At 40.7% G+C, this 23,749-nt stretch overlaps 1 protein-coding gene across 2 annotated transcripts in view; it reads left to right on the top strand.

Annotated features, from left to right (window-relative positions):
* SELENOI (selenoprotein I) overlaps nt 1-23,749 on the top strand; it is a 44,241-nt gene that overhangs the window by 1,011 nt on the left and 19,481 nt on the right. For both annotated transcript variants that reach the window (XM_068563875.1, XM_068563876.1), the window contains exons 2-4: nt 16,471-16,539; nt 17,003-17,111; nt 19,267-19,341. In XM_068563875.1, the coding sequence (XP_068419976.1) occupies nt 16,471-16,539; nt 17,003-17,111; nt 19,267-19,341 (253 nt within the window). The remainder of the gene's footprint in view (nt 1-16,470; nt 16,540-17,002; nt 17,112-19,266; nt 19,342-23,749) is intronic.

Below are 23,749 nucleotides of genomic sequence, written 5' to 3' on the forward strand. Positions count from 1 at the left end.
TGTCGCTTTCACTACTGAGTCCTCTACCCCACCCACTAGCTGGTGAATCACCAGGTGCTGTATGTTCTGTCATTTTTAGCCTAAAGTAGAAAGATGGTTCCATTACCACTCTCCCCACATATACTTTAATCTTTTAATTTTAGAATGGTTCTAGAATATTTTAGAATAGATTTACAGAAAAATTGTGAAGATCGTACATACAGAGTTCCCATATACTCCACACCCGGTTTTCCCTGTTATTAACATCTTATGGTACATTTGTCACAATTAATGAACCGATATTTACACATTATTATTAACCTATGCGCATACTTTATTCAGATCTCCTTAGTTTTCACCTAATGTTCTTTTTCTGTTCTGGGATCTCATCCAGAATACCACATCACAGTTACTCATCATGTCTCAAGGCTCCTCTTGGCTATGACAATTTCTCAGACTTTTCTTGTTTTTTTTTTTTTTTTTTTTTTTTTAGCTTGGCAAATAATATTTATTTATGGCTGTGTTGGGTCTTCGTTTCTGTGCGAGGGCTTTCTCCAGTTGCGGCAAGCGGGGGCCACTCTTCATCGCGGTGCGCGGGCCTCTCACTATCGCGGCCTCTCCTGTTGCGGAGCACAGGCTCCAGACGCGCAGGCTCAGTAATTGTGGCTCACGGGCGTAGTCGCCCCGCGGCATGTGGGATCTTCCCAGACCAGGGCTCGAACCCGTGTCCTCTGCATTGGCAGGCAGATTCTCAACCACTGCGCCACCAGGGAAGCCCACTTTTCTTGTTTTTGATAACCTTGACAGTTTTGAGGAGTTCTGGTCAGGTATTGTGTAGAATGTCCCTCAACTGGGATTTGTCTGATGTTTTTCTCATGATTAGACAAGGGTCATGGGGTTTTGGGAGGAAGACCACAGGGTTGAAGTGCCTTTCTCATTGTAAGAAGAGTACATGTCATCATGTCATCGGCATGACTTATCACTGTTGATGTTGATTTTGATCACCTTGCTGAGGTAGTGTTTGTCAAGTTTCTCTTTGAAAGGAAGTCAGTACGCGCAGCCCTCACTTAAGGAGTGGAGAGTTATGCTTCACCTCCTTGAGGGCAGAGTGTTGACATAATTTATTTGGACTTCTGCGTGGAAGATTTATCTTTTCTTCCCAATGTATATTTATTCAATGATTTATTTATATCAGTATGAATTCATGGATATTTATTTTATACTTTGGGTTATGATCCAATACTACTTGGTATGGTTGCTTACGCACATCCACTTTTGCCCTTCCAGTTCTTTCTCTATGCTTCGTAGTGATCTTTTAAAAAAATGTGCATCTGGTCACATCACTCCTTTGCTTAAAATCCTCCATTGTCTTCCCTTTGCTCTTGGAATGAAGTCCAAAAATCCAGAACATGATCTGCATGGCTCTGAATGATCTGGCCCTTGTCTGTGTCGTCAGCTTCACGTCATGCCACTCACTGTCTACCCCTCCCAACGTTAATAGCCATCTCTCCCGTCTCCTTTTTTTCAGATCTTCAAGTAATGTTGTTATGTCTGCCAGGAATGTAGCTCCCCATTTATGTTCATCTTCACGTCTTAAATATTCCTCAGAGAAGCATTCCCTGAGTATCTCGTTCCCTTTAAGTGTGCCCTCACAGTACCCTCTGCTCCTTTATGGAATTGGTTCTTTAGGTGTCTCCCCGTTAGAACGCAGTACCCAAGTGGTTAGGCTCGCCTTATGGATCACCATGGCCTGAGCACAGTGCTTCTGTGCATAGGCATCCAGTAGACATTTGTGGAATGAATGAATAACTGAGAAGAGTCATAGTGGATCTTGTCAAACTGGAATTGGAATAACTGTAAGGGACCTTATAAGGTCACATAGTACATTCCTCTGCTTTCAAGCAATATTGTGCCATACCATTTTGAACTGAGGTGCTGACTTGTCTGAAAATTTTAAGTCGAAATTTAACCCAGTGCAGGGCTTTCACTAAAGAAGGTTATTAACCTAGATAACCTCTTGTTTTCCCTTAAGCTCTACCACCTTTCTGTTACCTCTTCTGCACTGTAAATATTGACATATAAAACTTTTTCTTCCTTACTAGGATCTGGCTTTCTGGTAGGTGCCAATAGACTAGCTGTTTCATTTGCAGCAGTGTCTGTAATAGGGAATCTTCTTTTTTTGTTTTATAAGCTGTCTTTCCTAGATTTATATTTCCGACTAGACAGGTGTCCTAATTTATAGAAAATTTTAGTGTGATTCTTCCGTTCCTATTTTTCCCTCTTCCGTTATCTGACTCACTTCCTGTGTCTGACAGCAGATTTCCTATCATCTTGGAAAATAAAGGTCAATTTAGCCAGCATCCAACGTTCACTAAAATGTAGTTTATTGATGTTATTTTAGTTATAATGAGGCTTCCTTTAAAAAACTGGAGGTGGGGGGGTGTGGCACAAATTTATAACCTAAACTTCTTCTTGTAGAAGGTTCTTTACTCACTACTGTGTTCATATTAAAAAAATATGAATCCAAAGGTCCAAAGGAAAAAAGTCTGTGTGGTCAGTTTAACTGGAACATGAATTGCACCTAGAGACCTTTTCTTCCTGAAGATCACCCATTCCCATTATGTGGGCTTCGACAGTGAGTGCTTTGTAAATGCTTATCGCATTAAAACAGCTTTTGAGGAAGATCATCCCATAAATGGGTAAAGACCCAAAACACTCAAAAGAGATTTTTGTTCCCTGATGTGACCCTGTATATTAAAGCAAAGAGTTGTAGAGAAAAATTGGTACTATAAAAGCAGCTGGTGGAAGAATTACTTTTGAACCAGTTTAATTTCTTTATCTTCCCTAGAGGTACATCTGAGGAGCTACAGTTGGAAACCTGGCAGTTATTCAGAATAACTCCTGAAAGGAGCACACACATAGAGTAGTAATTAGGTTTCTGTAGTAAGAAGCTGTTAAGACAATTGATTTTGAGTATAGAAGAAAGCATGGGATGGATTCTGTGTTATATGCTCTCTAAACACTTATGTTTTTCATTGTGTTACCCCAGCCTTATCAAACAGTTGAATAATTAGTTGAGTGTCTGCCCTCTCTGTTAGGATATGAGCTCTGGGAGGGCACATCCTACAGCTCTCTTGTTCAGTGTGACCAAGGTCTGGCACACGAACAGAGTAGGCATTTGACAAATATTTGTTGAAGGAATGCAAGTGTAAAAGAATAAAAACCATTTTGGAAGTATGGTAAAATGGAGCTGTGCATCTCCTGGAAATTGGAAGGATACTTTTGTATTTTGAATGTGAAGATGTCGAAAGTTTAACCACCATTGTTCTCTGTTGCTTATTAATGTACTTTCAGACAGTTATGTTGAGGGATTTCACTCTCATGAGGCTTATCATTCCTTCTCTCTTCTTATCCTATCTTTACTTGGAGGATTTTGCCACTTAACTAAGGGTGAAACTTCTATTGTGGTATACCTAATCTGACCTAAGGAAGGCTTAGTTTTAATTGCTAGTGTAGCAGCTCGTTTCAAATTGTATCATTTTGCTTTAGAGAGGAAGTGTTCTGTGAAATATCTTGTTTGGTTTCAAGAATATAATTTTATGATGAATTGGTTTCCGCTATTATAGTAGTTAATTAACTTGACTGTCAGCAATAGCCTGATTACAGGAATTGTGATAATTGTGAATTTAGGTGGGAAGGAGAGGCTGCATACATCTTGATGGTAATGCTAAAGAACTGGAATCTGGCCTGCACCCTTACTGATTCATGCAGTTTGATTTTGTTTATTCAGTAAGCGTTTACTGAGGGCCTGCTCTGGGTCAGACATGGCACTGGGGCTGCAAAGTTAAGCTAAGCTAGAATTCCTGACTTCAAGGAACTCAGTTTGGTGGCATATGGGCAAGGAAATAAACAAATATAAATAGTTAATAAATACAGTTAGGTAAGTGTTGGGTGCTGTGGGAGAGAAGGAAGCAGCTCCAGGGAGTAAGGGTTAAAGCTGAGAAAGGCTTCAGAGAGGGGATGGAGGGGAAGGCAGAGCTCAGTCTAGAGGATGAAGCTGAGTAGGCCCCAGTTCTTACCGGGTGAAGAGGGGAGACGAGGCATCCCAGAACTGGAGAGCAGTGGGGTGAGTGCACAAGGGTCGAGGCCTGAGAGTATTTTCTGGGAACCATAAGATGTTAGGTGTTGGGGCTTGGTGGTGGAGTGTCAAGAGAAGAGACTGGAGAGGGAGGTGGGGTCCCCTCAGAGGGGGATGATTTGATGGAAAGGATTTCTGGATTTTACCCTGTAGATCATTGTTTCTGTGGTCCAAGGACTACTGGCATTAGAATCACCTGGGGAAAGTGTTTAGCCAATTTCTAGGTCCATTTTGGGAGGTTCAGATCGGGTAGGTCGCTGTGATATTCATGTTAGACACATACCTCAGGTGGTTCTTAGGTACATGGTAATGCTATAGGTTTGGGGAGCCACTTACAAATTTTAAACAGGATCAGATTTTAATTTTAGGAAGCTCACCCCGGCAACTAGAAAATGAATGGAGAGCAGTGGAGGTGGGGGTGATCTGGAGACCTTTTAGGATCCTCCCGGGTAAAACTAAGTCAGAAATGAGGAAGGCCTGAATCAAAGCGGTGGGGATAGAAGGGGAGATGGGAATCTAAAGAAGGAGGTCAAAACTGGTTAACCTGCCCACTGAATTTGGCCAGCAGATATGTTTAATTTGGCTCACACCTACTTTGTTTCAAAAATTAGTATCTTCCCCATAAAAGCCCAGATTTCTGGATTCTCTTGAAAAACTAAAATAGTGGATAACATAGGCCCTGAACTTCTTCCTGACAAGGATCTCCTGAAGCTGAATAGTGCTTGCCCTCTTCAAAAAGGGTGTTTGCTCTCTAGTGTGCCATTTCCCCACCCTTCCCTGTGCTCCACGCAGGTCTGCTTTGTTCAGTTTACCTGCCTGAGCCCTATGTACATTTGATTGTGATCCTTGATTTAAGATTTTAAATTGACAGGACACGGTAACTGACTAGCTGGAAGGGGTGAAGGTAAAAGATGCGGAGGAGTCTGGGATGACTCAGGTTCTAGTAGGATGACTGGGTGGATAGAGGCAGCAGTCACTGAGGTAGGGGTTTTGTGAAGCATTAACTCTTTGGTAATAATGGCACCCAGCATTTGTTGAGTCTAAGAGTTAATCCTCTTGATATTTCAGTGAGGAGGTATTTTATTAATATCTCATCAGTAACCTAACTCATACGAGATTGGTCCTTACAGAACAGAAGCAAAATTATAATTTAAATGATGAATGATGCTGAATCTGGCAGAATAACAGTAATCTTTTGCACAGGGCACTTCTCTTGGACAGGACAATGGGGTAGACTTCTCTTGGACGGTGTGGTTTTTGGACTTGGAATTAAAACAAAGAAAATGTCATGTTCTAGAGAAATATCATTTGTGGATGAAATGTCCCCCATTAGAAGACTGTTTCTGTAACGATTTCAAAGACTAGAACACTTTTCCTCCAGAGTCACAGGGTAAACATGAGAAGTTCCTGATCTTTTGATTTTCACTTGTTATGACTGCAGGCCGACTACGATATAATGTGTTAATTATGGCATTAGCTAGATATGTTACAGTTAACTCAAGCATAACTTATCTTTAGTTGTGCCTTGGTCTCCTTGAGTAGATGTGGGAAACTGGCCTCTCCCACTTGTGAGTACATTAGTAAGGCTTGAAAAGTATTATAGTCGTCTTAGATATAGATTTACAAATGTCTCATAGAAAGAATTATTTTTGAAGTTGGTAGAGACAGAGGAATCTTTCAGAAGGAGTGAGAGGAAAATGGATGGGAAACTTCTGCAGGGTGAGAGAGAGAGCAAGAGAGATTGTTAGGTAGAAGGTTACTCCATTTCTAGGTGCTATTTGGAAGAAACATCTTGAATTGGTTCTTAAACTACTTTCTGAAATATCAGTTCACTGCTGATGGCTTGCTTTTATAACTGCTGTAATTCTTAAATGTCAAGAACTTCTCTACTGAATAAGAATTTGCCCGGTGCATAAGGGAGAGAGGGGAAAGATGTTTCAGTCAGAGAGCCTGATGGGAACCAAGGCACAGAGCCTGGGAGGACCATGCTAAATTAGAGGCACAAGGAAGTGGAAGGTGTGTGAGGGACCAGGCCGAGCCTAGTGAGCTCAATGAGGGGAAGTTGCAATGGCAAGAGCAACGTCATTGTAAATACCCAATAGTGATAATGATAATGATGGCAAACATTTATATAGCATTTACTATATGCCAGGCATTCTTTAAGTGCTTTACATATATTGTCTCATTTAATATTCACAAGTGCTTTGTGAGGTAGAGGTACTATTATTTTCCCCGTTTTACTGAGACACAGTGTTTAAGTAACTTGCTCAAGGTCCCACAGCTGAGATTTGAACCCAGGCATTCTGCGTCTGGAGTCCATGTTCTTCATGCTGTGTTGCCTCTCAATTCTAAGAATGACGTATAAACTCTGCCTTGTAGTTACTGGGTGTTTTGTGCAAAAGATATAAACATTAGAATAAAGACCTTCAGTGACGTGCTTAATTGGATTTGTGTCTAATGTTTACAGATGGGGAAAATGTACAGTGAAAAAGGAAGAACTGACTTTGTTTTTTCTTCCCCCAGTTTTAAATTATTTGTAGGGACAAGTGGGCTTGTATTTGCTAGTCTTATATTTAGTTGACTATTAAGAACATTTCATTCACTATTAGCTCTAATTGCAGTAAATGGCTTTTGAGTAAATAATTAGCTTTGGGACTGATATTGAGTTAAATAGAACCCACATCCTGGCTTTGCGATCTTGAGCATAACTTAATCTCTCTAACCAGGTTTCCTCATCTGTGAAATGGGGTAGTACCTGCCTCATAGGATCATTGTCAAAATTGAATGAGTTAATATTTGTAAAGTGCCTGGCACTTAGTGATGTGTCAGTGTTAAGTAAATAAAAAATAAAACTTGACATTTGTGCTTCTCTGCTTGTGAACATTAACTGTCATGTAACATATACACACATACTCACACCCGAGGAGGTTATACCAAGAGAAAGGATGTTTCAGCAAAGGAAGAGTAAGTAAATTTTTTCAAATACCACTTTGCTATTTATGAATCTGCAGTACCTCCCACATATTTATCATGTGTTTGATGTCGAGATTCCTCAGCAAGGATTTCAAGTCCCAATGACCCCTCCTTTTGTCTTATCTTCTCATGTCTCGTTAGTTTATTATATGTTGTTTAAGTCTAGCAAGCAAACGTTTGTCATCAGGACATGCTTGTTCTTGTCTCACTGCTCTAGTTCTTCTCCAGTCGTCTCTCACCACCTTCTCTCCTCTGATGCGTTAGCAGGTATAAATGACAGTATTCACGGAAATGGGATCTCATTGTCCACTGAGTCATGTTCTCTGGGTGTAGTTCTTAAAGTCTTGTATTGATTAAAAAGTACTTTAAGAAACTTTAAATTTCTGTCTTAGGGTTAATATAATGCCCCCCCCCCCCTTTATTTTCATTTTCAGTTCGATTTGGTGCTTTTCTTTCTTGGTAGATTATTACTAGCACAGTGCCTTGCCTTTAGTGAATTTTATTATACCTTGTCTCTTGCTCGCAGTGCAGTATTTGAAGTTGCCATCAGGAGGTTTAGGTGTTGACCACTAGGCTGATGGTGTGGCTTTTCCTTCAGCTGAGGAGTTTGCAGGAGTGTCATTCACATTCGTTTTCACCAGAGCCGTGGCCCTCAGACTTGAGGATGCCTCAGAATCAACTGGAGCGTTTGTTAAAAGACAGATTGCTGGGCCCTACCCCTAGGCTGTCTGATTCTGTATATTTAGGGTATGGCCCAAGAATTTGCACTCAGTTTGGCAACTACATTTTTAGAAGCACCTCATCAGAGAAATATTCCATTATATTGAAGAGCAGTTAATAAAACCAAGAAACGGATGTAAAGGAGTAAGAAGCTATATTACCGTAATGTTCATATATTAGCCCGCAAGTATCAGGTCGTCTTGATTTTGTGGATAGGAGCCTCAAGGTATCTCTTACTGGAAAAGAGGATGACGCAGTGCTTTCAGTATTGGACATTAGTTTTCTATCGCTGGATAACAAATTACCACAGACTTGGTGCATAAAACAACACACATTTATTGTCTCACAGTTTCTGTGAGTCAGGGCACCAGTTACCTGGCTTCTCTGCTTGAGGTCTCGCCAGCCTGCAGTGAAGGTGCCAGCTGGGCTGTGCTCTCATCTGGAGTTTGGGGTCCTCATCCAGGCTTATGTGGTTGTTGGCAGAATTCAGTTCTTTCCAGTTGTAGGGCTGAGGCTCTCGGCTCCTAGTAGTTGCCCACTTTTCTGGCCACATGGCCTTCACCATAGGCAGTTCATAACATTGCTGTTTGCTTCTTCAAAGTCAATGGGAGACTCTTCTCCAAACTGTTAAGATGGAGTCTTAGGTAATGAACTATATCATGGAAGTGACATCTCATCACCTTTGCCATATAATGTTCTCGCAATCAAGGCAGTGACATCGATCACCTTCACTATATTCTGTTCGTTAGAAGCAAGTTACAGGTTCCACCCTCAGGGGAATGACTGAACCATCAACAGGAGGGGATTGATTATACAAGGGCTTGACTCACTGGGGATTACCTTAGGATGTGTCCGCCACAAATTGGAAGACAGAAAAATGTGTATTGGAGGATATTATGTTAATAACAATTTCAGTATATTGGATCTAGGTAGCTCATGATTGTACTTGAGCCAGGAGGGGGTAGTCTGGATTAAAGCAAAGTGATCCATTTCACAGAAATGTTCCAAGATGATTCATAAAGGATTTACGGTTTAGACCTTCCTGTTTATTAGCTGTTAATCCCTGAATTTTATAGTTTCTTCATCTGTAAAATAGGGAGGAATAATCTACCTTATCTATTTTACAATATCAAATAAGAGAACAAATGTAATTGTACTTTGGAAACTATAAAACATACAAATGTAGACATGGTGTTATTAATAGGGGGAGAGTAAGAGCAACTTCCCCTTGTGAAGTGAAAAGTTGCTGTAGACTAGTGCCCAGGGGAAAAGAGTTCCTCTCATCACTGATGGAGTCACTCTATACTGCCATTTAAGTAAACATGCAGAGTAGTTCATGCATTTATTCATTCATATGTGCAAACATTCAGATATGTTTACTGAACTCCTACTATGTGCCAGGTGCAGAAAGGATCAGGTTGGGAAGCTTTCTCCATTCTCTTAACTGCTTCTTTAAATACCAGTGCTCAGTGAGTCCCACGTTTGTATGTGAAGGTAGCTCTTTTGACTGCCTTGATACTTGTTGCGTGAATAACAATTTTTAATAATTGGGATCTTTTGTTTTATGTTTTTTGCTTAAGTGACTGGCCCAGAGGCTTGGAATGCCATTGCTAAAGAACTCTTCTCCAGGAGTGGTAGAGCACATGTTGGCCACAACGGATCCTGCCCCTGTAAAGACTTACACCTAAACATGATTGAGTCATGAGACCCGTCAGCAAGGGACTGACCTCCATACCATACCAGTACCACACCAGACACTGAGCTTCACTGTGCAGGGGGAGAGAAGAGAGTTGACCTTTCTTTTCTCTCTCCTGAGTTCTTAAGAAAGGTTGATCATGTATTTCTTTCATTATGTCTGGAAAGTTGGTATGAGCAATAAATAACTTCATACAGTGAACCCAGTTGTGAACTAAAATTGGTTCTTTGTGACTATCCTGCCTTTTATTCCTAAAAACATGGATGATTTGGAACTCAAGAATTTGGGGAATAATTTTAAAAAGTCAGAAACATCATTTTGAGTTTGCTTACATCTGAAATGATTAACAGTAAGTGCTGTTTATAAACTATTATTAGCTTGTACTCAATCCGTACTTTACGGATTTCCGTGGTTAACTAAAATATGTTTTATAAGTGTAAAGTTTATATTTCAAATGGGTAAAGACAGGCTTTGAATTAAAAATCATTTGATAGTTGGAGACTTATCCTCCTTATATTGATTAGAAGACAAAGCAAGGGAAACCTGCATCTGTTTATAGATGTTAGAGTATTACCATCTATATTAGTATTAGATGGGATACTAGCCTCAGTCTAATTAATAAGTTGTCCAAAGCTCTGTATTTAGTGCAAGGGTGTGGCAGTTCAGTCAGTTTTCTTATCAGTATGTAGAAGGGATTTAAAGTACATGTATAAGGGAAATACTTTTAGGTCCAAGGAAGTGCTTCCATAGTTTTCCTTTTGTTAGAGCCAATTTCCTTCTTAAATTAAGAGGAGGCACATTTCTAATGTCCTTCTCAAAAATGGGCACTTTATAGCATATTTTGGAAGTAATTTAGAGTCATTGTACTGCTCCTGGCCTAACCCGTAATCGTCTCTTGCCTGGTATACTGTAACAGTCTCATAACTATTTTGCACTTTTGCCCCCCTCCAGTCCATTTTCTACACTGTAAACAGTGGGATCCTTTAATAATATAAATCAGGATATGCACTGGGCTTACGATAAAATAAAACTCACTGTGGACCTTTGGGTGGTGTCTGCCCATGTCTCCAGTGTCATTTCATACCACTCTTCCTTGCTCACTCACTACGCTGTAGCTCCATTGGCCTTCCTCCACTTTGTGGTCCTTCCACATTTTGTTCTCTGCTTAGAAGGCATCTTGGCATGCACGCCCCCCTCCCAACACCTATAAACCACACACACACACGCACACACACGCACACTGCCACACATATATTCTTTATTTTCTTTCTCTTTTTTAAGGTATAAATTATATACAAACGCACAGATCTTAAGTACACAATTTGATGAATTTTGTATATGTATGTAACCACCACCATGATATATTTTTAGCACCTCGGAGGGCCCCCATTTAGTCCCTCTCACCAGACTGCTATTATGACCTCTTTTTGCCATAAATTAATTTTGTCTGATTTTGAACTTCATATAAATGGAATCTCCAACAGCATGTTCTCTTTAGTGTCTCCCTTGTTTGACTCACTGTTCTGTCTCGTACACGCTTTACCTGTCTTCTCATCTTGTAGGACTCAGCGTAAGTGTCCCCTCCCCTGAAACGCTTTCTCCGGCACCCTGCCTAGGCACATTCCCAGCCCCCTGGTACAACACCTTGTTTATTGCCTTCACAGTATTGATCACATCTTGTGATTACGACTTGTTTTCTTGCTTAGCATCCATCTCACCCTAGACTGGACTTGGTGAACATAGGAAACTTTTTGATCTTGTTCACCATTCTCTTTCTGGTGGCCTAGCACAGTGCCTGACACAATCATAGGCACTCAGTCACAATTATTTGTTGACTTTACTGAATGAAAGAATGAAGAATGAGCTCTGCTTTATTTCCTGACTTGTACTGAAGTTAAAAAAAAAAAAAGTCTTGAAACTTTCTAATATTTGACAAAATATTATCTAAGATAATTCTGGATTTCACTAAGACTTTATGAAAATCTTTTCTCGTGGGTGACGTAGACTAATTGCCATAGATGACAGTATAGAATTCTGTACCCAAATAAAAATGATTAATATATTAGTAGCAATCTTGAGGGGAATGTTTAGAAGTTCTACCTTGATCAGCATTTTTACAGAGACTTAGGTGAAGGCATTGCTAGCATGACAGCTTTACATGCTGAGAGTTTGGGGGGCATAGCTGGTACCTTGGATAACTTGAGTCTGACCCTGAGGAGATCGGAGGAGATAGAAAGATGAGTGGACTCTAGCAAGATGAAATGTTAACATGGTAAATGTAGGGTCTTACACTTAGTTTCCAACAGTCAGCTTCAAATTAACGCAGAGAAAGGTGGCTTTGCAGTCTGTATAAGAAAGGCCTGAGGGGGTAAGGTGGCTGTGAAGGTGTGTTAAGTCTGCAGTATGACTTTGTTGCCTCAGGACGTTAATACTGTGTTGAGCATCTGTTAAGAGAAATAAGTTGTTGAGGAAGAAGAGCTTATAGTCATGTTCTCCTTTGTGCTTATGCACCACTTGAAATGTTCCTTTTGCCCTGGATCACACTTTTATTTTGGTTTAACAACAAAATGGATTGTCTGGAGCACTTGTCGTCAAACTAAAGCCCCCGGACACCTGTTTTGTGAATAAAGTTTTATTGGAACACAGCATGCCTCTTTGTTTTCTTATTTTCTGTGACTTCTTTCTGCTTCAGTGGCAGTGTTGGGTATTGTTACAGAGACCATATGGCCTGCAAAGCCTAAAATATTTGCTCTCTGGCATTTTCCAGAAAAAGCTTTCCAACCTCTGGTCTAGAGAATTAGACCTAGATGATGAAGAGAGTGAAACTTTGGCAAGAGAGTAACAGCAAAAGGAACATGAGATTTTTTAACCAGGTGAAGAGAAGATTTAGGTGTGACAGGGAGAGCCATCTTCAAGTGTTTGAAGCATTATTGTTTGGAAAAAAATTGGACCCTTGTCTGCTTAGCTTTGTTAGGGAAATTCAAAACATGATAGGAAATATGGGGCGAGGGGAGGATTTTGTTAGCATATAGAAAAGTTGTTTTAACATTGGATTGGGCTATTTCTAGAAGTAATGAGTTTTTTGGTAACCAGAGGCATTTAAAAAGAGGCCAGGGGCTTCCCTGGTGGTCGAGTGGTTGGGACTCCACGCTTCCACTGCAGGGCACGCTGGTTTGATCCCTGGTTGGGGAACTAAGATCCGCATGCGCAGCACAGCCAAAAATTAAAAAAATAAATAAATAAAGAGGCCAGGGACTTCCCTGGTGGCGCAGTGGTTAAGAATCCGCCTGCCAATGCAGGGGACACGGGTTCGAGCCCTGGTCCGGGAAGATCCCACATGCCGCGGAGCAACTAAGCCCGTGCGCCACAACTGCTGGCCTGCGCTCTAGAGCCCGTGAGCCACAACTGCTGAAGCCTGTGTGCCACAACTACTGAGCCCACGTGCCTAGAGCCCGTGCTCCGCAACAAGAGAAGCCACCGCAATGAGAAGCCCGTGCACCGCAACGAAGAGTAGCCACCACTCGCCGCAACTAGAGAAAGCCCCACGCACAGCAACGAAGACCCAACGCAGCCAAAAATAATAAAATAAAGAAAAAAATAAAGAGGCCAGATGACTGTTTTACCTATTCACATAGGTGAGGGGCAGGCACGTGAGAACTAGATATCTCCTGAACTCTTGTGGTTCTGAGATTTTCCTTGGAATGATTCTCAAACTCAGGTTGTGGTTCTCAAGCCTTTCTCCAGGGCACTGGATTAGTCTGGCCCAACAGATTGTAGATCAAGCAAGTCCTGCAGGCCTTAAACAGGGGATTATTACCTTGTTCAGATATTCTGGTGTATACCAAAACATCATTCCAATAGAAAATAATATATTTAACAGGCATTAACTAAATCTAGTTTAGCTCCTTTAAAAGTTTACATTTTACTTACTTTTTCAGGCATGTGGAAGGTGTGACTCATTCTTCTTTCCTCCTATTGATTCACAAGACAGTTTCAAGTTTCTTTGTTTATACCAAGTGATATGTGACCTTGAAAAATGCTCAAGTGTGTAAGGCTAGAGCACAGAGTGCTCTTTAGGTTTACTGTTTGCTACCTTTTGTAATCTCATATTAGATTAGATTTCCTTGCTGTACTTGAGCTTATCAGCTATTTTTATTAAATGTAAAAAATGCAGTTAGGCAAACTGACCTTTTTGTATTGAGTTCTATAATCTTTTCTTCTTCTACTGGTGTCCTGAAATAGAAATTTAGAGTTAAAACTTCAGAATTTGGGGACTTCCTTGGTGGCGCAGGGGTTAAGAATCCGCCTGCCAATGCAGGGGACATGGGTTTGATCCCTGGTCCAGGAAGATCCCACATGCCGCGGAGCAACTAAGCCCGTGCACCACAACTACTGAGCCTGTGCTTTAGAGCCCGCGAGCCACAACTACTGAAGCCCACGTGCCTAGAGCCTGTGCTCCGCAACAAGAGAAGCCTCTGCAATGTGAAGCCTACGCACCACAATGAAGAGTAGACCCCGCTCGCCGCAACTAGAGAAAGCCCGCGTGCAGCAACGAAGACCCAACACAGCCAAAAAAAAAAAAAAAAAAAGGTGAAATGTTATAATAGTGGAAATAAAGAGATTTAAAAAAGAGAAAAAACTTCAGAATTTAAAAAGAGGAGCTTTTCAAATCAAAATACCATGAGTAAATGATCTTCTTTTAGATCTAAATTCAAATTATGGAAAGCGGCTGAATGAGAGTCATTCAGCAAACATTTGAATTAAGAGCATTGTACTTTGTACATCGTATTAACTATTCGTGTGATGTCTTAAATTGTTTTCTTCTGATTTGGACTTCTTACAACTTTTGTACTTTGCAGTAGATGGTGGACTTGAAATGTGTGGTTTTCCAGTTTATCTGACCTGCTGGCTACGTCATGTGGGTCTGGGTTCAGACTTTGGTGAAATGGAGGAGGCCATGGCCTTCCCGCCTTGTCATTGGCAGCTTTTCAGGGTTCATATTGGTTGCATGTCCTCAGGTCTGAAAACTTAAATTCAGGCAGTTCTCTCAACTGGGGACTCCTTCATTCTACAGAGGTTCAGGTGTCATGGTATCTGTTATGTGGAAAAGCTTTGCGGGCTGTAGAGAACCATGCACGTAGAAGTTGATTTTAGCGAGAACAGTAATACTCATTTAAGTAGGCTCCAGCTGAGAGTCTGCATGCAGCTGCAGAGCTTCTCACTCTGGCCAGTGTTCTCCTTCGCCATTTTCTTCCCACTGTCTGTCTCAGATCTTTTGTCCAGGATATCGCATTTCGTCAGAATGAGTTGGAGAAATGGAGGCACTCAGACATGGATTCTGTTGAGTAAACATTTGACTTACTAGCTAACTCTCTTTGCTAGCAGTATTTTAAATGATTTCTATTTATTTACTTTTTTGCTCCATCACACTTTTAAATCTTGAAACACTGATGAGAAATATTTCCTGCATATCCATAAAACATTCAGGAAGAAATTTTGATCTTTAATTATGATTTTTTAAAAAATCAGTTGCTCAGATGCTTACTACTATTTTATTTGGGTTGGCCTTAACGGAAAAACCTGAACGAACTTTTTGGCCAACCCAATATATTCATACTAAACAAATACAAAACACAGTTGAAACTTTTTTCAGGCATTTGACTAGTATGACAGCTTGTTGAATTAGGTAATATTCCCACTCCCTGAGGGTGAGAATTAAGTTGTCCCTTACCCATTTTGTATCCCTTCTTCCCCACACCTAGTGGATGCTTCCTACATGCCAGGCACTCCAGTGTGTGTGTGTGTTTGTGTGTGTGTGTGTGTTTGTGTCTCTGATGAATAAGTCATCAACATGACTCTTAAAGTATTACATAATTACATACAGATATTTTGTTAAAATTTTCTTTGAAGTTTTACTAAATAGCTCAACAATTGGGGAATACACTTGAACACCCTAACTTGTTGTTTTCTGCCTTTGCTTATTTAAGCAATCCATTTTCCAGCTGTAAAGGGATCTGTCATTCCTTTGGTGCTCAAAACACAGTAATGGTACCTAATGCTTATATAGCACTAACTGTGGGCTAGGTACTGCTCTAAGCACTTCCTGTATATTATCAGTTTATCTAATCCTTATGGCAATCCTTTGAGGTAAAGGCTGTGATCCTTATTTTACAGGTGAAGCAACTAAGGCAGAGAGGTTAAGTAACTTACCCAAGGTTGTACCATTAATAAGTGCATTAGTAATGGTGTCAAGGGTAAAACAGCTAGATTCCCGTTAGTTGAGAGGGATGAAGGAGGTTGAGAAAGTCAGTGTGTGAATGCACACAGTGTGCTCATTATCCTGCAAATAGGTGAGCACTTGAAAGCAATATAAAATTTTCTGCTGCAACATTGTAATATTATAAAAGTTGATTTGAGTAAAAAATTGTCTGGCTGTGCTTGGCCGTCTTTGCCCCATTCATATTGCTTTTCCAGTTCTGTTATTTAGAAGAGGACATCGTATAACTAGATATATTCTCTAGATTTATTTTTACTGTTATTTTCTTTTTAAAAAAAATTTATTTATTTATTTTGGGCTGTGTTGGGTCTTCGCTGCTGCACGCGGGCTTCCTCTAGTTGCGGTGAGCGGGGGCTACTCTTTGTCGCGGTGCGCGGGCTTCTCACTGTGGTGGCTTCTCTTGTTGCAGAGCACGGGCTCTAGGTGCGCAGGCTTCAGTAGTTGGGGTGCACGGGTTCTAGAACGCAGGCTCAGTAGTTGTGGCGCACGGGCTTAGTTGCTCTGCGGCATGTGGGATCTTCCTGGACCAGGGATCGAACCCGTGTCCCCTGCGTTGGCAGGCGGATTCTTAACCACTGCACCACCAGTGAAGTCCTTGTACTATTATTTTCATTTGAGAAATATTGTTCTAAATACTTGCTGGTATGCAAGGATTAACTCTGAATATTTTTTTTCATTTCTTAACAGTACAGTGCTGTGGATACCAATCCACTCTCTCTGTATGTCATGCATCCATTTTGGAACACTGTAGTAAAGGTAAGATGATTAATAAGCATGTACTTAGGTTTTAGTAAGTTTTAAATATTTTAAACTATTTTATGGAGTATTACAGGCCAACTGTCAGTTCAATAAGACGTTTAGAGAAACTGCCTCTCCCATCCTCCTTTCCTTTAGTCACATACCTTTTGATTTGTCTCATCGTTGAAGTATAAGCTTATACTCTAGATTTATCATATTTATAAAATGCTTCTTAAATTTTTCTAAAATAAATATAATCTTATGATTATAAAAGTTTGTTGATTATAGAATTATTTAAAATATAGAAAATAGACTTATTTCTATTAACTGATTACGGTTTATAATTTGATATATGTAATTCCTGTATATATGGTCTTTCAAATTTATAGTTTTTGTTTTGACAAATTTGCATGTTGTCGTATGTAGTGGACAGAGAGATTTCTCTACTTTAATTATTTTGTAATTATTTTGAAAAAAATAGGTATTTCCTACTTGGCTGGCTCCAAATCTGATAACCTTTTCTGGCTTTCTGCTGGTTGTGTTCAATTTTCTGCTTATGGCATACTTTGATCCTGACTTTTATGCTTCAGGTAAGATTATTACTTTAATATAAAATCTTAAATGTCTAAATAGCAAAAAATGAGATATGGTTATTTTCTGATTCTATTAAGATGCTTGCATTTCTGAAAAATTTTGAATATTAGAAGGGTTGTAAGATGTTAGAATTGGGTGTAAAAGCTAAGTTGTGTTTTCACAGTCTGTTATGTATGTTTCTAATAAGTTCTAGAAACCAGTTTGGTTATTGAATTTAGATATGCTGTCTAAAAAGCAATGAGGTTTTTGTAAATAAAGAGTAATGGGATTTATAAGACGGAAAATTAGGACTCTGAAGTTTTGCCTGAAAATGAATATAAGCAAGGCCCAGCATACCTACCAGTTCCAGAAATATCCCTTCCCCTTTTCTAGGTATGGAATAAAAATCCCCCTTTTCTAAAGGCAATGTGATCTCTCTTTCCCTCTGCTCTGCCCTTGTACGTACCTTTAATAACTCCCAGTTTCCTCTGAAAATGGTTGTTAGACCTTAGATATTTATTGACAGAAGTCTGGGCCCTTACTGAGGAGGGGAGGCAAAATGCACCTTTGGAGGCAGTTTTCAGCCTATTCCCAACGTCTTCTTTCAGACCCATTGCTATCTTACTTCCTCCCACACCCCAGCTTCTGCCCCGGCTGGACAAGAGAATCTGGAGCACATCTGGGATGAGGGGGCATATGTAGGAAACAGTTTATTCTTATTGCTCAGCTGGTGGATGGAGTTGAGAGGAATAGAAAGATGGAGGTAGATGAGTATTTTTTGCATTCTAAGTTAGAAGATATTTTCCAATAAGAATACTTATAAATGATGTAGTCAGGAGTTTTAGTACTATAATTCCGGGGTCCCCAGCCCCTGGCCCGCGGTCCGGTACCGGTCCTCGGCCTGTTAGCGACAGGGCTGCACAGCAGGAGGTGAGCAAAGGTCGGGCAAGCGAAGCTTCATCTGCCGCTAGCCCTTGCTCGCATTAACCGCCTGAAACACCAGCACCGCCCCCCCTCCCCCGTCCATGGGAAAATTGTCTTCCACGAAACCGGTCCCTGGTGCCAAAAAGGTTGGGGACTGCTGCTATAATTCATCTGTGTTGTGGGTTCAGCAGACGTTTGTGCACTGACCTAGAGAAATTAACAATCACTGACAACATTGTTTTTGTAGGAGAATTTGGAGTTTTAAACACTTAATGACTTTTGATATTATAGGAATTATGAATATTGAAACTCTGCCTATGCCTGACTTTATCAACTGAAAATTTTAGCCATAGCTTCTGAATATGTACTAAAATGGTAATTGAAGATCATTACCATTACCATGCTTAAGTTTCATTAAGCATGGTTTTGATATTGTGGGGTTTTTTTAAAATTGTATTTTAATCCTCAGAACAAACTCAAAAGTTTATCTTTGAAACTAGAAATAGTATTTTCTCTGACTAAATAAGACTATTTACTTAGTTACTAAGAGAACTAAAAATACGTAAATATATGTATTTCTCCAAGTCGTACAACTTGAAGGGCCAGATTAACCATCTAGTCCCAGTATACTTGGGGAGTGGAAGCCAGGAAGGTGAAGTGGTATATTCAGGGCCACACTGCTGGTCGGTTACGGAGCCAGGACTAGAACCCAGACCTGAATCTCACTTGTTTTATCTTAGGGGGGGGAAAGTGAGGTCCAGACATTTCAGAACGATTTTGTTGCCAGAATCATCCAGTTGAGGTAATTTACCTATACACACACCAAAAGGTCTTTTGTTCAGCTAATTAATCATTTAGTGAGAGAGTGTAAGTTGAAAGCTTAATACGTGTTTGTAGTATAATCATAAACAACAAGGATCAGATTAAACACAAGCATTTTTTGAATTCCAAAAACATTATTTTTCATTGTAGGCACATAAGTAATTTTCAAGTGAAGATAGTCAGTCTCAAGTTATGATTAAAGCTCAAAACAAATGCCTATTGTTTATGAGGGGTTGGACAGTTACTTTGGTTTTGTCAGAGTTTGCTGATACATTCTAACATTTACCTAGTTCTGCATTCGAGATATATTGTAAAGTACTTCAGCTTCTATTTAATAAATAGAAACACTTCTCATTGGCAGTATGGGCTACGGTAAGAACAGTTGTACTTAGACTGTGTTACAATCTGAGTTGCTTTCCTTTACAGCACCAGGTCACACGCACGTACCTGACTGGGCTTGGATTGTAGTGGGCCTCCTCAACTTCGTAGCCTACACTCTAGGTAAGAAATTGGCCAATTGTCAGTGCCTGGTGCAGCTGTCCGCAAGGATAGCCACCAGACATTTTCTCCTATGCTGAATTCATTTTAACTAGGGTTTATTAATATCCTGTTCAATTTGATAAATACGTTCTTGAGTTTCTCTGTGAAAAATATTGTCATTTGCTGGGAATTCAAAGAATAAGATAGGAGTTGGCAAACTACCACCTGTACGCCAGATCTGGCCTGTTGCCTCTTGTTGTAAGTGAAGTTTTATCGGAACACAGCTATGCTCATTCCTTTACATGTCTGTAGCTGCTTTCCTACAGCAGAGACATAGTTGAGTAGTTGTAACAGAGGCCATTTGGCCCACAGTGCCTAAACTATTTACAGTTTGGCCCTTTACAAGAAATATTTCCCAACCCTGGAATAAGACATCATTTTTGCCATGAGTTTGGGAAGCAGTACTGACATATCAAATAACTGCAGAATACTGAGAGAGATGCTGTAATAGAGCATAGTGGGAGAACAAATATAGAAGTGATCAATTCTCATTTGGTGGAGGGGAGTGGTCAGGGAAGTCCACTGGGCCAGGCTACACCGTGTATTCTGCCAAGGGTGCGTTTCGTTGGGATCATCTGCGTGACTTGTCCTGCATTCTCCTATTCTTCCCTACTTTATTTTTCTCCATAGCACTTAAAACCATATGACCCCCTTGTATGTTGTCTGCTCTAAAATGTAAGTTCCTTGAGGGTGGGTACTTTATCTTGCTCGCTGTGTACCCAGTGTTAAGAACAGTGCCTGCTCCATAGGAGGTACTCAGTATGTGGTTTTTAAATGAATGTGAAGTAGCAGACCCTGACTTAAAGTTGCTTAGGTCTCTTCAGATAAAAATGACTTATATTCATAAAACCAGGGTAATTTGGTACAGGATTAAATGCTGACGTGGTGGATGACCAGAGCTGCAAGAGTTTGGGGAAGGAAGAGAATGAAATCAAGAAGAATTAGGCAAAAACTTAGTTAAAAGATCTACATTTAGACAGAGGCTTTTGTGCATTTGTTATTAAAGATGAGTTGGTTTTAATGGGACTTCCCTGGAGGTCCAGTGGTTGAGACTCCGCGCTTCCACTGCAGCGGGCACGGGAACTAAGATCCCACATGCCACGCGGTGTGGCCAAAAAAAAAAAAATTTTTTTTTTTTGCTATAGGATTTGGTTGCCAAGAACTGCAGGAGGAATAGGGAAAAGGAGAGGGTGGCCTGTGTGCTCTGACTTTTTTTTTTTTTTTTTTTTTTTTAATGGCTGTGTTGGGTCTTCGTTTCTGCGCGAGGGCCTTCCCCAGTTGCGGCAAGCGGGGGCCACTCTTCATCGCGGTGCGCGGGCCTCTCACTGTCGCGGCCTCTCTTGTTGCGGAGCACAGGCTCCAGACGCGCAGGCTCAGTAATTGTGGCTCACGGGCCTAGTTGCTCCGCGGCATGCGGGATCTTCCCAGACCAGAGCCCGAACCCGTGTCCCCCACATTGGCAGGCAGACTCTCAACCACTGCGCCACCAGGGAAGCCCTGTGCTCTGACTTTTAACAGCATGTCGTAAGAGTCTTTTTTTTTTTTTTTTTTTTTTTATTTATTTATTGGCTGCGTTGGTCTTTGTTGCAGTGCGCGAGCTTCTCACTGAGGTGGCTTCTCTTTTTTTTTAAAATTAATTTATTTTTTAAATTTTTGGCTGCATTGGGTCTTTGTTGCTGCATGCGGGCTTTCTCTAGTTGCGGTGAGCGGGGACTACTCTTCGTTGCAGTGCGCGGGCTTCTCATTGCGGTGGCTTCTCTTGTTGCGGAGCACAGCCCCTAAGCGCATGGGCTTCAGCAGTTATGGCACATGGGCTCAGTAGTTGAGGCGCACAGGCTTAGTTGCTCCACAGCATGTGGGATCCTCCGGGACCAGGGCTCGAACCTGTGTCCCCTGCACTGGCATGCGGATTCCTAACCACTGCACCACCAGGGAAGTCCCAAGGTGGCTTCTCTTGTTGTGGAGCACAGGCTCTAGGTGCACAGGCTTCAGTAGTTGTGGCACGCAGGCTCAGTAGTTGTGGCTCACGGGCTCTAGAGCGCAGGCTCAGTAGTTGTGGCGCATGGGCTTAGTTGCTCCGCGGCATGTGGGATCTTCCCGAACCAGGGCTCAAACCCGTGTCCCCTGCATTGGCAGGCGGATTCTTAACCACTGCACCACCAGGGAAGTCCCCGTAAGAGTCTTTTGAAGTACTGTACCATCTACCTGTTTCAGGTCTCCACAATTCTGGCAAAAATCCTGATCTAACCTGAACTGTTTGTTGCAAAACCTGCCTTGAAGCAACAATTTATAATCTTCATTTATACTACTAGTGTGATTATTCTTACACTTTGCTGCAGAAATATCAGTGTGTTTGATCACAGGGTGCTGCTGTAGGTTCTGCTGGTAGTTTTTTCATAATATATAGGTTATGCGCTGAATTGCCTTTCTTATGAAAAAACGTTGTGAGACTTATCTAGACCCCAGACTTATGGGGCTAAAACGGGTTCAGTGAGAAGACGTACAAAACCTAATTAATATGTAGTTCATGAATATAATATTTGTAATAACTGCACAGAAGTTGCACTGGGAATAGGAAATTAAGTCAGCAAATAATAAGAAAAGACTTTTAGGATATATTTTAACTACTTGGGGGCAGAAAAGTTCCCAATCCTATATAACAGAGATCTACAGTGTTTGGGCCAGAGTTTGAGATTCATCCTTTCATATATTCCTTCAACAATATTTTTAAAGGCCCTCTTTGCCACAGACTGAGCTAGGCACTGGGGATAATACTGTGGTGAGCAAGATAAACACAGTAATGATAAGGAATTTTTAATTCCTTGAATCTGAATCTTTACAATTAGTCTAATTCTGATGCACTTAATTAACAAAACTGTTTGTTTGGAGGAGGAATTTTTATAATTCAGACTCTTCTTCCTTTTTAACTAGGTTGTACCATTCTCTCTTCCTCTTCCCCTCTTCCTCCCCGCCCCCCCGCCCCCGCCCAGGCTCCTCTGTTTTTGCCCCTATATGAAGGTGTTCCAGTGTGCTTTCTCTTTCTCCTTCCTTATTCCCTTGGTAATCCTGATCCTTAACACTGTTGAGTTGACTCCCGTGTTAGTATGTAGCCCTTATCTATCTTCTGATAGATAGATCAGTAAGTACCCTTAGGTTGAGTTGCTTGACATTACCATGTGGATGTCCTGCCAACACTTCAATTTCAGCCTCTAAAACTGTACTCAGATCTTTTCTATCCGTCTTGCTCCTTCAGATTTTCTTATTTCTGTTAATACTACCACTCTCTTAGTTACACAGATGGGAGATTTTGGAGGTGGTCCTCTTGTCCTTCGGCCTCACCTCTCCTCTTTTGTTGCATTGTCATTTTTATTTTCTTAATATCTCGCCCGCCTCCAGCTTTTTATTCCCACCACATTCCATCTCAATTTAGGCCTACTAATTAGGGTTCCTCTCCCAGCCTGTCCTTCACACTGATTATCAAGTGGATCTTCCTGAAGCACTTCATTGCTTTTACTCTTTGTAATCCTCTACTCAGATAATTTTAGTAGCTCCTCAGACTCTCTAATACCTTTAAACTGGCTCAAACCTCCCTTCTAGCCTCTTTAGACTGCCATCTTCACATACTAGTTTATACTGCCCTCTTCACATACTAGTTTCTGGTCAAATTAAACTACTTGGCATTCTCTGCACACGCATGTGCTTTTCCATCTCGGTGTTTTTGCCGATAGCACTCCCTTCTCTTGAAATGACACACTCCTTTATCTCCTGTCTACTGAAATCCAACTCATTCTTTATGTCCCCACTCAGATTTCATCTAGTCAGGAAAGCCAGTCTAGCTTATCTTAGCCTGAAGAGAACTCCTCGTCCCTTTTCTGTACTCTTCTCTGGTTTGTGATACATCACATCTGTAACTGTCATGTTTTGTCTCCTTTCTCAATTGTAAACTCTTTGAGGGCACAAACTTAGTTTATTCTATTCTAAGATTTTTATAGTCTTCACAGCATCAAGAATAGTGCTTCGCAGTGAACTCTACTCAATACCCTGTAATGACCTATATGGGAAAAGAATCTAAGAAAGAGTGGATATATGTACATGTGTAACTGATTCACTTTGCTGTACAGCAGACTAACACAATATTGTAAATCAACTATACCCCAATAAAAATTAATTTAAAAAATAGTGCATTGTACAGTTTCAATAAATTTTTTTTGAATTTTATTTATTTTTTTATACAGCAGGTTCTTATTAATTATCCATTTTATACATATTAGTGTATATATGTCAATCCCAATCTCCCAATTTATTCAGTAAATTCAATTTATTCAATAAATTTATTCTTATATTTACTCAACACGTACTGTGTTGCAAA

Source organism: Eschrichtius robustus, chromosome 15 (assembly GCF_028021215.1).
Source record: "Eschrichtius robustus isolate mEscRob2 chromosome 15, mEscRob2.pri, whole genome shotgun sequence".
In the NCBI taxonomy this organism is placed as follows: Eukaryota; Metazoa; Chordata; class Mammalia; order Artiodactyla; family Eschrichtiidae; genus Eschrichtius; species Eschrichtius robustus.